The 23,403-nt window shown below is 38.4% G+C and overlaps 1 protein-coding gene across 1 annotated transcript in view; it reads right to left on the reverse strand.

The window, feature by feature from the left end:
* LOC121012753 (phospholipid-transporting ATPase IB-like) overlaps positions 1-23,403 on the reverse strand; it is a 219,713-nt gene that overhangs the window by 108,845 nt on the left and 87,465 nt on the right. Inside the window, 5 exon segments of the mRNA XM_040448069.1 lie at positions 609-781; positions 9,627-9,691; positions 16,011-16,149; positions 21,363-21,502; positions 23,250-23,334. Coding sequence (XP_040304003.1) covers positions 609-781; positions 9,627-9,691; positions 16,011-16,149; positions 21,363-21,502; positions 23,250-23,334 — 602 coding nt within the window.

Here is a 23,403-nt window from a genome sequence, read left to right on the forward strand (position 1 = left end):
TTCCCTTTTTAAATTGATATTTAGACTTCCAGTAACACCGATAACTTCATTTCTCTCTAGGTGTCAGAATTTTTTCAGATATGACCCTCACTATAAATAGAGGACCTTTGGGGCACCTGGGAGGCTTAACAGGTTAAACGTTCGACACCAGCTCAGGTCATGATCTTAAGGTTGGTGAGTTCGAGCCCCATGTCAGGCTCTGTGCCGACAGCTGGGAGCCTGGAGCCTGCTTCGGATTCTGTGTCTCCTCCTCTCTCTGTCCTTCCCCTGCTCATGCTCTCTCTCTCTCTAATAAGCATTAATTTTTTTTAATAGAAATTATTTATTTATTAAATTAATTAAATAGAGGACCTTTGTTCTTACTGAAGACACCTTTCATCTGGTCAATACATCAATAATTTATCATTGAAAAATTATAATGTTTTCTACTACATCTTAAGCTTGACAATTAGAATTAAACTCAGATATCTCTCTCCAATTTGAACATATATTTTATCAATAAGGAACTTTTCCTCTACAAAAACTCCTATTTCCATGTCTACATTTTCTTTACATGTTTATGTTAAATGGAGCAGGGAAGGGAAAAGAACAGTGAATATATCCTTTCCCTACAACATAATACTGCTCTGCATGAGAGGGCCAAGTTGACAAAGCTCCTCTTAACTTCAGGATGGAAGGCGTACTTCAGTGTTTCACCATCAATGATGAGGGCCAGGTCATTTTCTTCACCTAACAGGACTCCAAGATCTTGACAGTTCTGATTAACTGCTTGTTGTGTTGCCTAAAACAGAGTGGGGCGGGGGGGGGGGGGGGGGCGGGACCACTTATTTTTCTCATTTTATATAAAAATATATAAATATAAATAAAAGACTTTCTGAATCAATATGGTAGATGGAGGCATACTTTTTACCTCATTCTTCCCTTCAAATATCTCACTGAAATGAAAAAGTAAGTAACATGAAAAGAAGAGTGACATCATAGATGACCAGTGAAATGCCAATAGAAACCACGGTGAGATACTACTTTATACCTATTAGCATAACTAGAATCAAAAAGCCAGACAGTAAATGTTGATCAGGATTTAGAGAAACCCAAAACTCTCAAACACTGCTGGCTGGAATGTAAAATGATGTAGCCACTTTGGAAAATAGTCTGACAGTACTACAGATGGGTAAGCGTGAGTTCACCAGATGACCCAGCAACACCACTCGTAGGCTTCTACACCCAAGACAAGTGAAAACCTGCGTCTACACAAAACTTGTACATGAATGTTTATAGCAGCACCATTCACAATTGCCTAGAAGTGAAAACAACCTGATGAATGGATAAACAAAATATTGTATGAATATCCATACAGTGGAATATTCTTTAGCCATCAAAAAGTTATGAGGTATTAATGCATTCTACAACATGGACGAACCTTAAAAATACAGTAACTGAAAGAAGCCAGTCACAAAAGACTGTTATTATGACTCAATTCACATGAAAGTCAAGAATAAGCAAACCCATAGAGTTTGAAGCATATAGGGACCCTGGTCTATCAAAGTAGATTAGTGGTTGTTTAGGATGGGGGAAGGAAGATGAGAGAAATGGTAACTAAAGAGCAGGGAGATTCTTTTAGAGGTGATCAAAGTGTTCTAAAAGTTGACTGTGGTGACGGTTGCATGTATGTGTGGAAATATTAAAACAGACTGAATTGTACACATTAAACATAATTTTTGTGTGTGATGTGGATCATATCTCAATAAAGCTGCTTTTTAAAAGGTATAGAAGAGTGAATTCATATCAGCTGGAAAATACAAATGGGTACTAGCATACCAGAAAGTTCAGAGAATTTTTGAGAAAAATGTTAAAGGTGGGAACAAAATAATGGGAGTGAACTCTACAAAACTGAGTCTCCGGTTTCTAAGGGGGAAGTATAGAAGTTTTAGAGACTCGTTCAATTTAAGATATGTGGGAGTCACCTCCCTTAGCTTATTTTCCTCAGATCATCCTTCCTTTCCTTCATAATTCACATAAACTATTGAAAGCTCAAAATTTTAGAGAAATGACTCCCCATGCCAGTAGCAGAGTAGAAAATTCAGATAGTGGAGTATTTTAAGGAAAATACATAATAAAACTATAAGTCATGCAGATTAATGCTAAAGAAAATTCCTTCATCAAATACAAGTGAAATAAAAATAGTATCAGTTACCACTTTCTGTTGCAATATTAATGAACTAATAAGTGTGCCAAAACATTTGACTGTTGCCAACTCTTTTATTTCTTTGACTATGTGAAATGAGTGCCATAAAATACTAAATCATATTTAAAAGATTATTTTTTAACTATTTTGCTTAAACTACACTTTTCAGTTATATTCAGTCATCTGTAGAAATCAGAGTTTTTTTTTAATGATCTGTAATTTTCTTAAACATGTTAATGAATGAAATTTTAACAAGATGTGGCACCTTTTTGGAAAAAGCTCCAAAAGCTTTAATGAAACAATCCTCCTTCCTATTTTCCTCAGAAGGCCTTCATTACTCATTACTCAAATGAAATTACTGTGTTTCCTGAAATAAAAGGTAATTTAATAATCCTTGAATTACCAAGGCCTTTATAGAAACCTGCAGGTCTAAAAACACATGAAATTCAGACACTTAAAATTTGATTTCATACTGTGTAAGAGCTATAATATATACTATACGTGTATCATATTAAACATTTCCACTTCTACTTTTTCCACATAGCGGACTACATAGCCCATCAGTGATCTCAAATGACTGCAGTTATTTTGTTGACCCCAAAATAATCTGGCAAAATTGAAGTTTTCCTCTATGTTAATAACTCTTCTCATACTTCATTTCATCACTGAACACAAAACTTGGTGCTTTTCTGACTACTATATTGCTTTCAATTTTACAGTTACTTGGAACACGTAAATGCTTGGAGCTAAAGCTTAACAGTCTTAACATCTTATTTTTTTTTTCTTCCACTCCTAAATTATTTGTTTTCCTTTACCAGTCCTCCTGCTGCCAATGTTAACAGGAGTGAAGATAATTCCTCCAACGTGGTTCACTTTAGAACATGACTACCTGAGCAATTTGCCAACGTTAATTATGTAAAATTCTGCACAGCACAACCTGCAGCACATTATACGGGAAAGTTGCATTATCTGCTTCATTATGTAAAGCAAGTGTATCAGTAATGATTATTTAGGAATAATGAGTTCTGTTTTTTTATAATATTAAATATTTTCTTTTTTGATGTCTTGAAATGAATGGTGAGCTGGCTTGCTAAATGGAAAATGACACTCCTTCCCAATTTTTGTTATAATCGGAGGCTCCATTTTTCTTTTGCAACATTATTTTCAATAAATGTGTGAATATGAAGCATTGAGATTGCTTTAAAATCTCTACTAACATGGTAAGTTTTTTTGTAATGTATTACAAATTGGTTTCCATACAACACCCAGTGCTCATCCCAACAGGTGCCCTCCTCCATGCCCATCACCCACTTTCCCCTCTCCCCCACCCCCGCACTCACCCTCAGTTTGTTCTCTGTATTCAAGAATCTCTTGTGGTTGGCCTCCCTCCCTCTCTGTTTGAAACTATCTTTTCCCCTTCCCTTCCCCCATGGTCTTCTGTTAAGTTTCTCAAGATCCACATATGAGTGAAAACATATGGTATCTGTCTTTCTTTGACTGACTTATTTCACTTGGCATAATACCCTCCAGTTCCATCCACGTTGCTGCAAATGGCCAGATTTCATTCTTTCTTATGGCCAAGTAGTATTCCATTGTATGTGTAAACCACATCTTCTTTATCCATTCAGGAATAATGAGTTTTGAAAATGACATAACTCTAAAGTTTACAAGAACTTAAAACATAAGAGAAAATCTTAAAGAAACAAAGTGCCAAGATCACCATGGAAATCACAATATGGAAGTGAAATAGAGCTTTCACTCACAAGACTAGCTTCTGGAAAATTCTAATTATGCAACCAAGACCCACAAAGTCACAAACTTTGTAAACACAAATTTGAACACGTCTCAGCTGCCTTTGCTGTATATAATTTGGAGAAATAAAAAGTATAACTCAGCCTTCATCTAATATTTAACAGTAGAAGAGTTAACAAAACATAACATTTTATTCTATATTTCTTATACTCTTAAGAGACTTATTAAAGACTAGGGGTGCCTGGGTGGCTCAGTCAGTTGAGCATCTGACTTCGGCTCACGTCGTCATCTCGCGGTCTGTGAGTTCGAGCCCCGCCTCAGGCTCTGTGCTAACTGATCTGAGCCTGGACCCTGCTTCAGATTCTGTGTCTCCCTCTCTCTCTGCCCCTATCTCTCAAAAATAAATAAAACATTAAAAAAATTTTTTAATTTAATAAAATAGTACAAACGCTATACACAACCCTCAAAGTATATGCAAACTAAATTGAGAAATAAAGGAAAATATTAGAAAAGATACCACCATTATTATATGCCATGAAGAGTTAACCATAATGAGAAAGCTGAAGTGATATATCAGATAACATAGCCTTAAAGAGAAAATATGACCAAAAATAGAGACGTTTCATAATGATTAAAAAGTTAATTTTTCAGGAAGAAATAACAATTATATTTCCTAACAATAGAGCCTCAAAACATATGAAGCAAAAATGGGTAGAATAAAAGGGAGAAATATAAAATTCAAAATTACAGTAGGATTTTAATAATTCTTTCAGAAATTGATAGAATGGCTAGAAATACAATGAGGACAGTTTATTACAACAGTGACTCGGCCACCGGGACTCAACTGATATTTGCACATAGCATTTTACCGAAACCATATACTGGAACATAAAACAAGTCTTAATGGATTCAAAGTGATTAAGACCAATTAAAACATATGTCCTTTGTCCAGAATTAAATTGAATTAAAAACAAGTAACAATAAGACATCTAGAAACATGCCAAATATATGTAAATTAACACACTTCTAAATAAGCCATGGGTCAAAGAAGAAATTAGTGAAAATTGGATATTTTGAAATAACCTTATTGAAAATATAACACTAATATTTATGGAACACAGCTAAAGCAATGCATAGAAGAAAAATTATGGTTTTAGTGCTTAAGTTAGAAAATATGTTGAAAAATAATCACCTGTATTTTCGCCTCGTGGTAGGCAGGATTTTAAGATTCCCACCCACCAATGTGCATGCTCCATACAATCCCTTCCCATTGACCTCATCTGGTAGGCTCTTTCAAAAGAGGTATTAAAGGTCAGAGACAAAAGGACAGAGATATTCCAAGCTGCAGCACATGTTCTTTTGTTGGCCTGGAAGTAAACTGCCATGTTGCAGAGAGAGCCACAAGGCAGGGACCTACAAGTGACCTGTAGTTCCCGAGAGCAGTCCCTGGCTGACAGCTAGCAAGAAGACAGGACCTCATACAGACACAAGGAAGTAGATTCTGCCAACCAACTAAGGGAGCTTCAAAGTGGCTTTTTCCCCAGTTGAGACTCCAGACGGGGACACAGCCAGCTGACATCCTGATTTCAGCCCAGTAAGACACTGAGCTGAACCAAAACATGTCAAATTCCTAACCCGTGAAATCCGTAAGACGAAAAAAATTTATGTTGCTTTAAGCTGCTAAGTTGGTGGTCATTTGCTATGCAGCAATTGGAAAGTAACACACTGTTCTAAAATATAGTCATTTGCTATGCAGCAATTGGAAAGTAACACACTGTTCTAAAATATAGTGTATTAATAGAAAATTTGAGATACAGTTAAGGCCAACAGATCAGGAGACAATTGCCGTTGAAAAGACATTTTGTTATACTCACAGATCCCAAGATACGGAAGCAAATAACACAGTGGAGATGGGGGGGGGGGGCACATGGGACAGCACTGAGTTCAGTCAGAAGGCAAAGGGAACAGAAGGAAAGTGTGGGCAAGAACCTTTATTGTGCGTTCCACAAAAAGGAACAGGTGAGACAGGGTAAGCAGATCTAGGATTTTGCGAGTTTGAATAATTTCAGTCGGCTCTGGGGCTTAGGGCAAGTGGATAGTGGCCCAGAAGGTGAGAGCCTGATAAAGTAGGTGCTAGGGGTACGGGCTCTGGATTGGTTGGTTTGCATAAGAAACGCACATTCACTGGCCAAGTGGTTTACTAGCTCTGGGAGTTGCTTAACCCTGGAGGGGAGGGACCTTCCCAGTACCTCCCCAGCAAAGCCCCCGGTAATAGCAAAACATCAGAATAAAGATCATGAAAGACAGGGTTAATATATATACACCTCAAAAAGACTGAAGAACAAATTAAACACAAAGCAGTAGATGGAAATAAGTAATAAAGACAGGAGTAACAATCAATGACGTTGAAAACAGACAAAATATGGAGCAAATAACAAAGTCAAAAATCTGGTTCTTTGAAAAGATCAACAAAATGGGTAAACCCATTACTATACTGATCCAGAAAAAGAGAGAATATAAATTATCACTATCAAGAACTCAGAATTGGGGCGCCTGGGTGGCTCAGTTAAGCACCTGACTCTTGACTTTGGTTATGATCTCACAGTTCAAAAGATCGAGCCCCGCATCAGGCTTTACACTGACAGTGCAGAGCTTGCTTGGGATTCTTTCTCTCCCCCTTTTTCTTTCTCTCTCTCTCTCTTTCTCTCTCTGCCCCTCACCTGCTCATGCTCTCTCTTCCTCTCTCTCCCTTTCTCGCTCTCTCAAATTAAACTTTAAAAAATTAAACTTTTGGTATTTTAGGAGCAAATAATTGGAAAATTAAGCTGTACATACAATTCCAGTTCCAATATAGCCACATACATAAAGTACCCAGTGACAAATTTAACAAAATATAGTCAAGATTTTTAGTTTAGTGGTACTTGTCTATTTTTGCTTTTATTGCCTGTGCTTTTGTTATCGTATCCAAGAAATCAGTGCCAAGTTCAATGTCAAGCAGGTTCCCCCCTAGGATTTCTTCTAGGATTTTACAGTTTCAGGTCTCTGTTTAAGTATTTAATCCATTTTGACTTGACTTTTGTGTATGCTGTAATGTAAGAGTCTGCTATGGTCTGAATGTTTGTGTCCCCCAAAATTCATATGTTCAAATCCTAATGCCCAGTGATATTAGGAGGTGGAGCCTTTGAGAAGTAATTATGTCATGAAGATTAATGCTCTTATGGAAGAGACTCCAGAAATCCCTAGCCCCTTTCACCACCTGTGGACACAGCTTAGAAGGCACCAGCTATGAACCAGGAAGACAACCAGCACCACAACATGACCATGATTGTGCCTTGGTTGGAGACTGGATTTCCCAGTCTCCAAAACTGTGAGAGATAAATTTCTGTTGTTTATAGGCTAGCCAGTCTGTGGTATTTTGTTATAGCAGCCAGAATGGACTAAGACAGGATCTGATTTTTTTCTTTTGAATGTGGATATCCAGCTTTTCCAACACCATTTTTTGAAGGCACTATCCTCTCCCCAGTGTGCATTCTTGGCATCCCTGTAATCCATATACATGGGTTATTTCTGGACCCTATTCTTTCCCATTGGTCTCTGTCTTTATGTCAGTACCATACTGTTTTCATAATTGTAACTTTGTAATATATTTTGAAATCAGGAAGTATGAGGCTTCTGGCTTTGTTCTTCATTCTTAGGATTGCTTTGGCTATTTGGGGTGTTTTGTGATCCTTATGAATTACAGGCTGTTTTTGCTATGTCTATGGAAAAAAAAATTGGAACTTCTTGTGTGTGCAGCTGCAACAAACATTAAGTATGGCCAGATTAGCATAAAACTTTACATTAAAGGCCTTTAGCTCAATTTCTATTACCAGATTCATCATGTCCAGCTTTCAACAAAAAATTACAAGACATGCTAAAAGGCAAGAAAAAGCACCATATCTGAAGAGCTAAAGCAAGCATCAGAACCAGATTCAAAGATAACATAGATTTTGGAGGTATCCGTGAATTTAAAAAAACTATGATTGAGGCTCCTGGGTGGTTCAATCGGTTCAGTGTCTGACTCTTGATTTTGGCTCAGGTCATGATCTCACCGTTCGTGATAGCACAGGGCCTGCTTGGGATCCTCTCTCTCATGATCTCTTTGCCCCACCCTCACTCACAGTCTTTCTAATTAAATAAATGAACATCTTTTAAAAATGAAATAAACTATGATTAACATGTTAGGGACTGTAACGGAAAAATAGACAATATATGGGGAAGATAAGCAAAGTGATGGAAACACTTAAAGAATAAAAATGAAATGCTAGAAATAAAAAACACTGTAACAGAAGATTGCCCTTATTGAGCCCAACAATAGACTGGACACAGTCTAAAAATTAATGAGCTTGAATTATGTCAACAGAAATTTCCCAAACTGAAATACAAACAGTAAAAAGAATTAGAAAAAAAATCCCAAATGGAATATTCAAGAACTGTGGGACAATTTAAAAGATCTAACAACATACAGTCAACTGGAATTCCAGAAGGAGAAGAGTAAGAGAACAAAACAAAGAGAATTTTAAGTACTAACGACTAAAAATGTTCCCAAACTAACGGCAAACACATAACCATAGACCCAGGAAGCTTAGAAAACACCAAGCATGATAAAAAAAAAAAAAAATCTATACCTAGGCATATCACACTCAAACCACAAAATCAAAGGCAAAGAAGAAATGTTGAAAGAAGCCAGAAGGGAAGAATAAAGTAAGAAATAGCAGGCTTCTCATCAGAAACTAAACAGTTGAGAAGGAAGTACTGAAAGAACAAGAAATACCAACCTAGAATTCTATATCCAGTGTAATTGTCCTTCAAATGTGAAAGAGAAATACTTTCTCACACAAAACCAGGAAATTCATCACCAGCTGATCTGCCCAGTAGAAATATTTTTAAAGTTTTTTCATGGAGAATAATAATGATATGTGTCAGAAACTCAGAACTACATTTTAAAAAAAGAATGAAATGTAATAGATGAAATCTATTTAAAATTCTTCAAAGTGAGTATGAAAATTATACAGTAAAAAAAAATTAACAGAAAATAAATGGCTGTAGCCATTTAATTTTTAAGGGCAAGGATGTTCAGTATTGGATTCCAAAATCCTTTCATTCTTGCAATGTAAATGCCAGGTATCTACTCAAAATTCTGGCAAAGACTGCTATATGCACATATTTTTTTTTTTTTCATTTTTAAAATCAAGTATCTGAGTGCTGGGTTTGGTATGATGCTGGGAACAGGGTGATGAAGGACTAGCCTAAGAATGAGGCAAGAAGTGGGAACCAGAGGGGCGCCTGTGTGGCTCAGTCGGTTGAGCGTCTGACTTCGGCTCAGGTCATGGTCTCATGGTTTGTGAGTTTGAGCCCCGCATTGGGCTCTGTGCTGACAGCTTGGAGCTTGGAGCCTCCTTCAGATTCTGTGTCTCTCTGCCCCTCCCTTTGTGCTCTGTCTCTCCCCGTCTCTCAAAAATAAAAAAATGTAAAGAAAAATCTTTAAAAAAAAAAAAAAAAGAAAGAAAGAAGTCAGAACCAGAGGTAATGTTCCAGTGGACTTGAGTGGGAGTTCAAGACAACTTACGTAGATTTTAAGGTGTTGGGGAACACTCAAGTAACAAAATTGGGTATACTCGTATTAAATAGAATTTTTAAAGTCACTTACCTTGAGTGAGTTTGAATTCAATCGAATACAAGGCATTTTAGTTGATAACAGTTTACAGGAATATGCTACAAAGTGACAAAGAAAGAGGTCACATATTGCCTTCCATGAGTTCATGTTTTTAATGAAAAATCTACTTATATTCTCTATTCACCATACTGTCTCACGACTAGTTCAAAGTCTAGAGGCTTATCACAAACACTGAGCAAGGGATTGTGGAGGGAAAAAATTGAAACATCGCTTCATTTTTATCTTAATCAGCAATTTAAGTAGAAATGGTTGGGAAACGGCATGTAACTAATGGCTAAATCTGTACCTTTAAATGCCTGTGGATTTTTATTATCTCTCTGTGACATGAGATTCAGTTCATACTGTGTATCAATTCCACGTCCTGAGGAATCCAAGTTCTGTTGTATCAAGCCACTATGTCAACATATTGTTCCTACTGTACTAATAAAATCCTAGGTGTGGTTAAAAGAAATAAACCCACCCAATCCTCAAAGCATTCAACGTGATGATCAAAGTATACACCTCAGGGGGCACCTGGGTGTCTCAGTTGGTTAAACATCCGAATTCCACTCAGGTCATGATCTCACAGTTCTCGTGGTTCGAGCCCTGCATCGGGCTGTGTGCTGGCAGCTTAAAGCCTGGAGTCTACTTTGGACTCTGTGTCTCCCTTCTCTCTGCCCCTCCACTGCTCCATGTTTTCTCTCTCTCTCTGTCTCTGTCTCAAAAATAAACATTGAAAACGTTTAAAGATAAATTTATACAATACCACTTTAAAAAAATTTTTTAAGTTTATTTTTGAGAGAAAGAGAGCATAAGTGGGGGAGGGGCAGAGAGAGAGAGAGAATCCCAAGCAGGTTCCATGCTGCCAGTGCAGGGCCTGACGTGGGGCTCGGGCCCATGAACCGTGAGATCATGACCTGAGTCAAAATCAAGAATCAGATGCCTAACTGACTGAACCACCCAGGCCCCCCAGGAGATAATCATTCTTAAATGATCTTCCTCATCAGTTATTGGTTCATCTGATGCTTCCTGTGTAAATCGTGGTTTTTTTCCCTAAAGAATGCAATGATCTTTAATTTCTATTTTGAAGCCTGTGGATATTCACTTTGCATTGCTACAGCAGTATTCAAAACCAGAGTTTCTAAACTCTTCTAAGAATTCTAAAGATTCCCTGATACATTTTTTAAATGTTCACTTATATTTCAGAGAAAAATAGGGGGAGCAGGAAAGGGGCAGAGAGAGAGGACTGATGATCCAAAGCAGGCTCTGCACTGACAGCAGAGAGCCCAATGTGGGGCTTGATCTCAGGAACCATGAGATCATGACCTGAGCTGAAGTCTGACACTTAAATGACTGATTTAAGGCGCCCCAAGATTTCCTGATAAATTTTATTGCAATGTTCATGTTTCCACTTTTACTTTGTAATAAGTTACTGACAAAGTTAACTGCCTAATGCTGTCAGTTTCTGTACCAGCATGCGGGTTGGAGAATTAATATTTGTGCCAGACACAGACAAGTCAGCCTCCACCTGTGGGTTCCAGTGCTGCCCCCAAGAAGAAACAACTTCTGTCCTGAAGCTGTTGCTGCTGCTGGCTCTATATAAACAAAGGCTAAAAAGTCTCCATATAGAGAGGTTCCTCAAAAAGTTAAAAATAGAACTACCCTTCAACCCAACAATGACACTACTAGATATTTACACAAAGGATACAAAAATACCAATTCAAAGAGACACATGCACCCCAATGTTTACAGCAGCATTATCAACAATAGCCAAATGGAAAAAGCCCAAAAGTCCATCAAATGGATGGATGAACAGACAAACAAGAGGTGAGATACACACACACACACACACACACAATGTATGTATACACACACATATGATGAAATATTACTCAGCCATCAAAAAGAGTGAAATCTTGCCATTTACAATGACATTGATGGAGCTAGAGTGTATCATGCTAAACAAAACAAGTCCGAGACAACTACCATATGATCTCACTCATAGTGGAATTTAAGAAACAAAACATGAAGTAGGGGAAGGAGGGAAAAAGAGGGAGGCAAACCATAAGAGGCTCTTAATGAGAGAGAACAAACTGAAGGTTGCCAGAGGGGAGGTGGGAGGGGATGGGCTTACCGGGTGATGGGTATTAAGGAGGACACTTGGAATGAGCACTGGGTGTTATATATTAAGTGATGAGCCACTAAATTCTACTCCTGAAACCAATACAACACTATATTTTAACTAACTAGAATTTAAATAAAAACTTGAAGCAAAAAGTGTCTGAAATAAAAAATAAATAAAATTAAAAGTCTCCATATATTATGAAAATTTAAATCAGTATGCAGGCACTGATGGCTTACTCGTACCCAGCATCATATTGGGTGCAAAGGAAGATTTACGACAGGTATGTATTATAAGCCTCTTAAAACCTAAGGAATCAAAGCTAACACAAAAGAGGAAAAAAAAAACAACATACTGGTAAGCCAAATATAATAGTATAAATGCTGCTGAGGTTGAGAAGTAGCAGATTGTGTTGAACTATGTTATCAGAAAGCTTTCAGGGGCACCTGGGTGGCTCAGTCGGTTAAGCATCCGACTTCGCCTCGGGTCATGATCTCACAGTTCATGGGTTTGAGCCCCATGTCGGGCTCTGTGCTGACAGCTCAGAACCTGGAGCCTGCTTTGGATTCTGTGTCGGCCTGTCTCCCCGCCCCTTCCCCGCTCACACTCTGTCTCTCTCTCTCTCTCTCTCTCTCAAAAATAAACATTAAAGAAAGAGAAAGAAAGAAAGAAAGAGAGAGAGAGAGAGAGAGAGAGAGAGAGAGAGAAAGAAAGAAAGAAAGGAAGGAAGGAAGGAAGGAAGGAAGGAAGCTTTCAGAAGTTAATAGAACTAGTAGTCTTAGAAAACAGACAACAAACGTGACAGGAGTCCTCAAACCCGATCCTGACATACTGATTCCTGAACGTATGTCAGTAAGTAAACCTCCTGCCAAGTCCTTGATCCAATTTTGTTTGTAACCAGTAACAAGACTGTTTAGTCTTGTAAGTGCACAGCATTAGCCAACTTGAGCTCCGTGAGAGATGGCAGTGATTAGAACTGCCACAACATTCACAAAGGCAGCGGCCAACATTTTTAAAGCCCTCACTCTACCCAGTATTTCAGAAAGAACCGTACATGTGCATCTCATTTAATGGTCACAATCACCAGAGGTATCATGGTTATCTCCATTTTATTAATGGGGAAATTGAGGATTAGAAAAGCCTACAAAAGCACAAGCTTGTAAATGTAAAGGCAGAAGATTCAGGCTCAAAACGTGGTCCTTGTAACTCCGAAGTCTGTGATTTTAAACCACTATGCTCTAGATTATCTTTGAAAGATACAAAGATGTCAGCTCTCAGATACAGCTCAGTCTTCTTTTTGAATCCATTCCCCCCCATTCAGACTCATGAAAGTAAGGTGAGAGCTCTCTAACCAAAGGCTATTGCATTTCTTGGAAAAGAAAATGGCCCGGAAAGCATCTAAGAAAACAAATTATATCAGCATGCTCTTCGGTTTATATCAAAGCTCATTGACTCCATTTTTAGCTGGTCTCTGCAGGCGTAGCCTCTAAGGGAGGACAATAAAATTCACTTTGGGACCCAGTACTCAAAAGGTGTCAGGAGACTGTAGGCTGCATTCAGGCAACAGACGTGTTTTGCTTTGCCCTTACAGAATTTTATACATTTGAGCCCACATCTACGTATCAAGATATTTCGCATCAAAATACAGAATTCTGAATCATCTTTTAAAAACAAAAAACCTGTGCCAACAGCGGACTCTCATTTCCAAAAGGCAAGACTACACTGACTGTCCCTGGGGGGCCAGTGTTCCCCCTGTGGGCTTCCTCCTCCGACACGTGTGTACTGCCCCTCACTCTTGTCCTGCCTGACTCTTTTTTTTTTTTTTTTAATTTTTTTTTTCTACGTTTTTATTTATTTTTGGGACAGAGAGAGACAGAGCATGAACGGGGGAGGGGCAGAGAGAGAGGGAGACACAGAATCGGAAACAGGCTCCAGGCTCCGAGCCATCAGCTCCGAGCCATCAGCCCAGAGCCTGACGCGGGGCTCGAACTCACGGACCGCGAGATCGTGACCTGGCTGAAGTCGGACGCTCAACCGACTGCGCCACCCAGGCGCCCCTTGTCCTGCCTGACTCTTACAGATGTTTGCAAGCCCTGCTTTAAGAAATTAGAGAGTTTGTTTCCTTTCTTCCTTCAAGTCCACCAGAGTTACTGTACATTTTTTTTTTGAATGGATGCAATTTAATATGGCGGTTTTCTAAGAATCCATTATTCTGAGCAAAGAATCCTTCAAGTGAATTACAGACTTCTCCTAACAAAAATAAGTTTCATTCAGTAAGTATAAAAATTCCGCTACTAATAACAATGGCTGTGTCTCATCTAGGTAGGGTTTCAGTCCTGAGCTGAGGAGACAGTTGAAGGCTTAGGAGAAACAAACAGTCCTCAGGTTGCGGGTTTGTAAAGAATGATAGGGTGCACTTTAGGAAGACAGGAAGAGAGCAGTCATTCTCCTTTGTGGTGCTGGGTCAGCTGAGCCCCTTCACAGGATATACACTGAGTTACTGTGGTCACTGAGGTCATGGTTATCAAGAAACATAGCAAGTCACACTAAAGCCAAAATACGGGAGAGCTGGCCAAAGGAGAGCATATGCATAGTGTGTCCTCAGATATTTGCCAGGTGGATAAATGAGTGACTGCATCGTCCTCTGAGTCGTTAATAATTACATGAATATCCAGCATTCGTGAGGGACTTGTGAATGCTGCACCTCAAGCTAAGGTCTTCACAGAGACTACCTCAAGGCATCCTCACAAGAGCCCTATGAGGTTAAAAATATTATCATTATCCCCATTTTACAGACAAGAAGAAGTTGATGTTTAGAGCTGTTAAAATCGATCCTTCAAAAATAACCAACCCTTCATTGACTCTGTGTTCTCTTCCAGCTACACCCTATTTCTCTGCTCCCCTTCACAGCAAGACTCTTTGAAAGACTCCTCTGTGCCCACTGCACCCTGATCAGTGAGGGCTGACAGATCAGCCTACCAGATGTACCCTGAATTTGGTCCCTCCTCCCCTTCCCATCACATCCTAGTGCAAGTCGCCACCGTCTCTTGTCTAGACGTCCGCAAAGGCTCGCTACCTGATCTCCTGACTTGACTCGGCCCAGCCTCCACACGGTAGCCAACAGATATTGTTGAAACGCAAATGAGACCATATTACTCTCCTGCTTGAAAGGGTACACATTTCTTAAAGCAGATTCTCATCTCCTGTCTTCTCTGCTTTGCTCCCTGTACTCCAACCACACCGGCCTCTCGACTGTTCCTCGAGCACACACACGCCCCTACCAGGGCCACGGCGCTCACCATACTCCTGGCCTGGAACACTCATCCCAGGGACCTTCCCGAAGCTTGCTCCTTCTTTCCATCTGGGTCTCTGCTTCGAAAGTCACCTCCTTAACAGGCGTTCTATTTAATTACCTTCTCTACCTCTTGCTATGCCTTTCTTTGTTTTTATTCTTAGCACTGATTGTAATATAATACACAGTGATTTGCTTATTAATTTTATCTTCTCTACTTGTATATAAGTTTCATGAAGAAAGAGAGTATTACTCAAGTTTTCATTCCCAGCTCCTAGAGTGTCCTCATATCTAGTAAGTGTCCAATATTCATTAAATGAACGAATGCAGAGTAAACAAATGAGTGGAGACAACAAGTAAAGGGTGTCTCGTGCACACAGACTCATTTTATCATATATGTTCATCTAAACAGAGCTGGATGCCATGATGATTATGAAAAAAACATAATAATTTCAATTCCTTGTCACCACTGAAATTTGAATATGCACAGCTAACAGTTCATTTTTCAACTCCTATTCTGCACACCTCAACCCTAAGACACAATCATACAGTAAAGTTAAGGGGGAAAGGGGCCAAAAAAAGTGACATTGGAGCTTGGGGAAAAAACAGCTGAATATTCTAATAATCAAAATATTTATGAATAAACATATAATACAAAGATAGGTATACACATTATAGAGAAAATATGCCATAACTTCAGGTTTCCAAGGAAAGGAACAAGAAACTACATACTACTCATGTCAGCATTCTGCAGTCTCTATTTCAACAATGTGAAGGAGACACAACAGTTTGCTTTGCTTGGTTTGTTTAAATTTTTTGCCATGCGATGGCAAGGTTCCATCGCACTCCATTTTCCCCAAAGACATATAAAACAATTACTTGAAGGCAGCTCATTCATTCTTGATACTAGGATATATTTAGAATACCTGTTCAACCATATTTTTAAAAACTTTGTATCTATTACCTATGTTAATTGCAGTTTCTTGTTTATCTCCTGTCAGGACCCATATTTTTATGTTTGCGTTCAGTAAAGTTGTTATCGTTTCTGGAACACGTGCTTGAAGGTGATCTTCAATGGCTGTGGCACCAAGCAGCAGAAATTCCTAGATGTTTTTTTCAAAGAGATATTTTTTATTATTAGTTAAGATAAAAAAAAAATTTAAGACGGAATAAATTGGGCAAATTTTGACAAAAGATACGCATTCTACTTATTATGTCCCATACCTGTACACACACACATACTTTTTTCTTGTCTCTTCCATTGGTCTGTTTGTCCCTAGTTTGTTACAGTATGAGGCAGTGTAGCATGGTAGTTAAAAGCATAGACTCATGGATCCATGTCTTAACTCTACAAATTACTACAAGTTATGATCTACAAACGATCATAAGCACATTACTTAAATTTCCATGCCTTCATTTCTTCATCTATAACTGGCAAAGTAGGGGGAAAATGACTCAGAATTATTGTGAGAGTTAACATTTAGAAAGTGAGTAGAATAGTATCTAACATATTATAATTAGGAAATTAGGATTTGAATAGACATTTCTCCAGAGAAGATACACAAATAATCAAAAAACACATGAAAACATGTTCAACATCATTAAAGAAGTGTAAATTAAAATCACAGTGAGATAACCGCTTCGTACCCAGTAGGGTGGCCATACCAAGTTATAGATAGTAACAAGTGTTGGCAAGGATGTGAAAAAATTGGAACCCTCATACACGGTGGTAGGAATGGAGAATGGTGCAGCCACTTTGGAAAACTAGTCTGGCAGCTTCTCAAATGGTTACATGGAGTTGCCATATGACCCAGCAATTTCATTCTCAGGTATATTCAGGAAATAAAGAATGCCCACATGAAAACTTCCATGAGTGCATACAGAAGCATTATTCACAACAGCCAAGTGGAAACAATCCAGATGTCCTTGGACAGAAGAATGGATAAACAATTGTATACCTACACAATGGAATACTATTTGTCACTGAAAATGAATGAGATACTGGTACGTGCTACAATATGGATAAATCCTAAAAACATTAAGCTAAATGAGAGAAGCAAGTCACTAATATTTATGATTCCATTTATATGAAATATCCAGAGGAGGTGAATCTATACAGACTAAAGGAAATTAATGCCTGCATGGGGCTGGGCAAGAGAGTAGGAGGGTACCAGAGAGTGAATACTAACAGATATGGAGATTGAGAAGGATGTTGAAAATATTGTGTTCATGATGGTGATGGTTGCACAATTCTATTGAATATAGATATTATGCAGCTGAATATACTAAAAACTGTAGATTGTATGCTTTAAATGGAGGAATTGTATGGTATGTGAATTATATCTCAATAAAGATGTATTTAAAAAAAGGAATTATTCAAAGGAATTTGAGGCCAGAGAACCTCAGAATCAAGTCTAATTCAATCAGCCAATATGTCAGATTCATATTTTACCAATTGAGTGATACTGGCAACACGAAAATTAATCAGCAGTTACTAAGTTATGATGTACTTACTGACTATTGATACAAATGTGGAGATTGTCTCTCTTACTCTTACCCAACAGGAAACAAATTTAAATCTTATGAGTGTCCTAAGGAAAAATATTCAAGAAGAAAAGAAGTGCTACTGGCCACAAGAGCTAGGAATATCAGAAAATCCCTCCCTATAACTGAAAACAAGTAGAGTCATAGCAATGTACATGGAATTATCTATAAGAACCGATTTCACACAACTAGTTGACCCTGACACATCTTTGGTGTTATGTTCCAGTAGTTACCAAAAAGTCCATAGAGAGTAGCCATATAACTAATTAACATAACATCAGCTGGAACTGTGGAAATTAACACAAGTCACCAGGCAGAATATTAGACACTCTTGTAGCTAAAAAAAAAATAAAATAAAATAAAAAGAAATAAATAAAAATAAATAAAAGATGTAAAAGATCTGTATGCTGAAAACTATAGAAAACTTATGAAGGAAACTGAAGAGGACACAAAGGAATGGAAAAACTCTCCATGCTCATGGATTGAAAGAATAAATATTGTTAAAATGTCAAAGCAATCTACACATTCAATGCAATCCCAATTAAAACTGCACCGGCACTCTTCTCAAAGCTAGAACAATCCTAAAATTTTAATGGAACTACAAAAGACCCTGAATAGCCAAAGTAGTATCGAAGAAGAAAACCAAAGTGGGAGGCATCATAATCCCAGACTTTAGCCTCTACTACAAAGCTGTAATCCTCAAGACAGTATGGTAGTGGCACAGAAACAGACACATAGACCAATGGAATAGAGAACCCAAAATTGGACCCACAAATGTATGGCCAACTAATCTTTGACAAAGCAGGAAAGAGTATCCAATGGAAAAAAGACAGTCTCTTTAGCAAATGGTGCTGGGAGAACTGGAGAGCAACATGCAGAAAAATGAAACTAGACCACTTTCTTACACCATACACAAAAATAAACTCAAAATGGATGAAGGACCTGAATGTCAGACAGGAAACCATCAATACCCTAGGGGAGAAAGCAGGATAAAACCTCTTTGACCTCAGCTGCAGCAATTTCTTACTCGACACATCTCCAAAGGCAAGGGAAATAAAAGCAAAAATGAACTACTGGGACCTCATCAATATAAAAAAGCTTCTGCACTGCAAAGGGAACAATCAACAAAACTAAAAGGCGACCGATGGAATGGGAAAAGATATTTGCAAATGACATATCGGACAAAGGGCTAGTATCCAAAATCTGTAAAGAACTCACCAAACTCCACACCCCAAAAACAAATAATCCAATGAAGAAATGGGCAGAAAACATGAATAGACACTTTTCCAAAGAAGACATCCAGATGGCACATGAAAAGATGCTCAACGTCATTCCTCATCAGGGAAATACAAATCAAAACCACACTGAGATACCACCTCACGCCAGAGTAGCTAAAATGAACAAATCAAGAGACTATAGATGCTGGAGAGGATGTGGAGAAACAGGAACCCTCTTGCACTGTTGGTGGGAATGCAAACTGGTGCAGTCACTCGGGAAGACAGTGTGGAGGTTCCTCAAAAAATTAAAAACAGAACTACCCTAAGCCCCAGAAATAGCACTGCTAGGAATTTACCCAAGGGATACAGGAGTACTGATGCATAGGGGCACGTGTACCCCAATGTTTATAGCAGCGCTTTCAACAATAGCCAAATTATGGGAAGAGCCTAAATGTCTATCAACTGACAAATGGATAAAGAAGATGTGGTTTATGTACACAATGGAATACTACTTGGCAATGAGAAAGAATGAAATATGGCCTTTTGTAGCAATGTGGATGGACTGGAGAGTGTTATGCTAAGTGAAATGAGTCAGGCAGAGAAAGACAGATACCATATGTTTCACTCATATGTGGATCTTGAGAAACTTAACAGAAGACCATGGGGGAGGAGAAGGGGGAAAAAAGAGAGAAAGAGGCAAACCATAAGAGACTCTTAAATACTGAGAACAAACTGAGGGTTGATGGGGGTTGGGGGGGAGGGGAAAGTGGGTGATGGGCATTGAGGAGGGTACCTGTTGGGATGTGCACTGGGTGTTGTATGGAAACCAATTTGACAAGAAGTTATATTAAAAATAATCAAAATGGGGGCTCCCTGGTGGCTCACTTGGTTGAGTGACCGACTTCGGCTCAGGTCATGATCTCACAGTTTGTGAATTAAAGCCGCGCGTCGGGCTCTGTGCTGACAGCTTGGAGTCTGGAGTCTGCCTCGGATTCTATGTCTCCCCCTCTCTCTACCCCTCCCCTGCTCACGCTCTGTGTCTCTCAGTCTCTCAATAATAAATAGACATTAAAAAAAAAATTTTTTTAATAAAAAAATAAAAATAAAATAAATAAATAAAATTAAAAAATAAACACTGTCTGTTTGCCAGGCACTGTGTACATGCTGGAGACCAGCACTGAGCTGATGATTCACCTAATAACATGAAGAAACCAGTCAGCTTGAGGCCACCGCACTCCCTGACCTTGCCACCCATCTCACATAACCTGGGAAAGGCAAACTTACCTGTTCTTTTTCTTATCCTATGAATTCCTTACTCTTTTCCCACTTATGACTTCCAGACTAAAACTAAAACTAAAATATAAAATACATCGGTTTGATTGAAAAATAATTGCATAGTAATACTTGTACAGTCTCTCAAGTGCCAGAGGCCAATTGCAACTGCCCAGATTTCTTCCCAGTGTGTGGGAGCAACAGACGACTTGCCGGGAACATAAGGAAGAGGAGGGTTACATAAATCAGTTAGTCTCCTTGCTGTGCTGCGTCAACAGATGCAGAGTAATCACCCATGAGGGTTACTGCAGCACATTCACGTAGTTGGTGTGAAGCTAGGTTAGGTTCCTAATCTTTCAACACACAACTTAAAAACAAAAACAAAAACATAGACCCAATGATGTCAAGAAAACCCCCGAGTCTAAATCTGCTTTGGCTGTGCTCCTGCAGGAATAAAATGCAGAGTTCATGGAACCAAATGACAAAAGAACCCAAGTCAAGAAACTAAGATAAGAATGGACCCAGGAGCCACAAGATCCCTGAGGCCACAACAAGCAAATTCACAATGACCCTCGAGTGACACTCAACAGTCCAGGGTGCAAGAGATCCCCTGGAACAGTAACCACCAGAGAAGAGCACAATAAAATTATACTCATCCATGTAATGAAATACCATGGACTGATCTAAGAAAATAACAGAAGAATATTCAGTAATATGGAAAAAATATCCCCAATTTATTGCAAAGTGAAAATTTTCATGATTCAAGCAGTATTTTCATGGGGAAAATTCGATGGAGATTTTTTTTTTGGCGGCAGGGCGGGGGAGGGTAGATTTTTACTTTTAATTTTTATAGGAAAAAATTTGTATATGTGTATTAAATACCTACAATGGAACACCACGCATATATGAAGAAAGAGACTGGAAGATTATACACTAGAACTTAGTCATTAGCCCAACATTACAGATGATGGTTATTTACTATTCCAGCTTATTTTTCTGTGAAAAACATGTATTTCTTTTGGAATGGGAAAGGTTATTCAAAAAAAAAAAAGGGGGGGATAACAAGATTGGAGTAATTAGGATATGATTTGGAAAAGAAAGAAATATTTTTAATATTTTACAAGATATATCTTATGAATTTGCAGTACAAAATGTATACTTCTGAAGAAAAAAACACACAATTTAACTGAGTTTTTAAAATTACATCAAGACATGAAAACATCGATGAGTGCATGTTTTCAAAACTTTAACTTGGCCTGTAGCATACACATGGGGTATGTTACCTTTTCGATATGATCGTAACATTCTTCCAAACTCTGCCTTCTGTCCTGTATAACTGTACTTGCTTTTTTATACTCCATCAACCACTGTTGATATTGTTTCTCCGTTAAATCTGTATAGGCAATACAGAGAGTTCTCAGTCCTGCAAGAAAGAATGGAATACAACCTGATCAAGCCGTCAGTCAGTGATCAGGGAGAAGTAGAGAATTTGAAAACAAACCCAAAAGTGTTAGAGGTCACGGGAATGTGAAGTCCTTCACATGGCCCTATCTGATCTGTCCCTGGCTACCTTACTGATTGATCTTATCTCCTCCCCTCTTCATTGCTTTCTTACTGGTCCTCTTCCTGCTGGTCCTCTTACCTCCCAAAACTTGCACTTCCTCTGCCCTTGTCCTGGAATCTTTCCCCCTGGAAAGCCACATGGTTCTCCTTCCCTTTCTTCAGTTTCTGCCTAACTCAGCCTGCAGAGAGAGCAACCATCACACTCTGTTCCCCTATCCTGCTTAAATTTTCTCCATGGCACTTATCACCCCCCTGACATTATCTATTATTGGCCAATTCCCTCAGGGCATGAGCTGTCTATGTTTTGTTCACTTCTGTCCTGGGAGCTCACAACAGCACACGACACTTAATAAATACTCAATATCTGTTTATTGAAGGAAGGAAAAAATGAACGAGGCTTTAGTTTTTCAATTTCCAAGTAAGTCAAACAATTTTTAAAATAACAGAATATGAATTTGAATCCCATTTTGTAAAGACTTACTGGGAAACAAATTAGAAATCATATTTTACTCTAATATTTTAGGCTAACCCCTGAAAAGCATTCAAATAGTTGGGGATCCCCTAGAAATGAACTCATTACAGATAAGCTAAAGAACTTATTATATTGTTTTGAGCTCCATTACAATACAGTTCCTATATGCTTCTACCTGTTGTAACCTGCCTACAGCTCACATCTATTTTAAGATGGCAGTAAAAGGCCCAAAGTGCAACCTTGCAAAATACCAACACTTCTAGCCAAAACACATGGCTGTGGGAAGGAGAAGCTTATAAACTAAAATGATAAAGGGGGATACAGCTTCCAGGTATTATTAGCTTTACTCTTACATGATACGATACCTTGCTTTTTCAAAACTTCTATAAACTTTTTAGTTAGTGTTGTTCTTATTCAAAACTCACTCATGAAATTTTCTTTTTAATTAAAAAAAGTTTTAAGTGTTTGTTTATTTTTGAGAGAGCGAGAAAGAGACAAAGCGTGAGCAGCAGGGAGGGGCAGAGAGAGAGGGAGCCACAGAACTCGAAGCAGGCTCTGGGCTTGAAGCTGTCAGCACAGAGCCTGAGGAGCTCGAACTCACAAGCTGTGAGATCGCGACCTAAACCAAAGTCAGACACTCAGCCAACTGAGCCACCCAGGCGCCCCCTGAAATTTTATTTCTTAAGAGATGGGTGATAAGTCAAAATCAGAAGGATAATAAGAGAATGGCAGGAAAACACTGACTGTGTCTGCTTTCTGAGTTATATGCACAAAATAGGTAACTTTTTCTCTACTATGGGCCAAGTTCCTAGTACAACAAATAGAAGCAGATAATAGATGTCTTTGTAGACAATGCTTTTGGAATAAAGGAAGAACATCACAGTAGAAAAATACTTTTTAGTGTTTGCTCATAAGCATAAAACACATGGAGAGAGGAAGAAGGAAAAATAATGTCTCAACAGAGTTTATTTGAAGAACCATTTACTTTTAAGCAAACAGAAGGCATTACAAAGTCACATATATGAATGAGCTCCCCTTGCCAGCCAAGCATCAATGACATACATTCATTTTATAATTTCAATATTTAAGAAGAGCATTTCAAAAGGAAACATCATTCTAAACAATTTTCACTTACCTTCTTTGGCAAAATATTCCAGATGGGTTAATGTCTCCTTCACAAAGAGAGAGTCATCTGAAAGTCTCTCATAAATCACTGTATCCTATTAAAAAAAAAAAAAAAAGTTCCTGTGACTAACATCTTATCTAAGCCTGACAGTCCAAATTCTAAA

The sequence above is a fragment of the Herpailurus yagouaroundi genome, unplaced genomic scaffold (assembly GCF_014898765.1).
Source record: "Herpailurus yagouaroundi ecotype Mexico unplaced genomic scaffold, PumYag 197, whole genome shotgun sequence".
Classification (NCBI taxonomy): domain Eukaryota; kingdom Metazoa; phylum Chordata; class Mammalia; order Carnivora; family Felidae; genus Herpailurus; species Herpailurus yagouaroundi.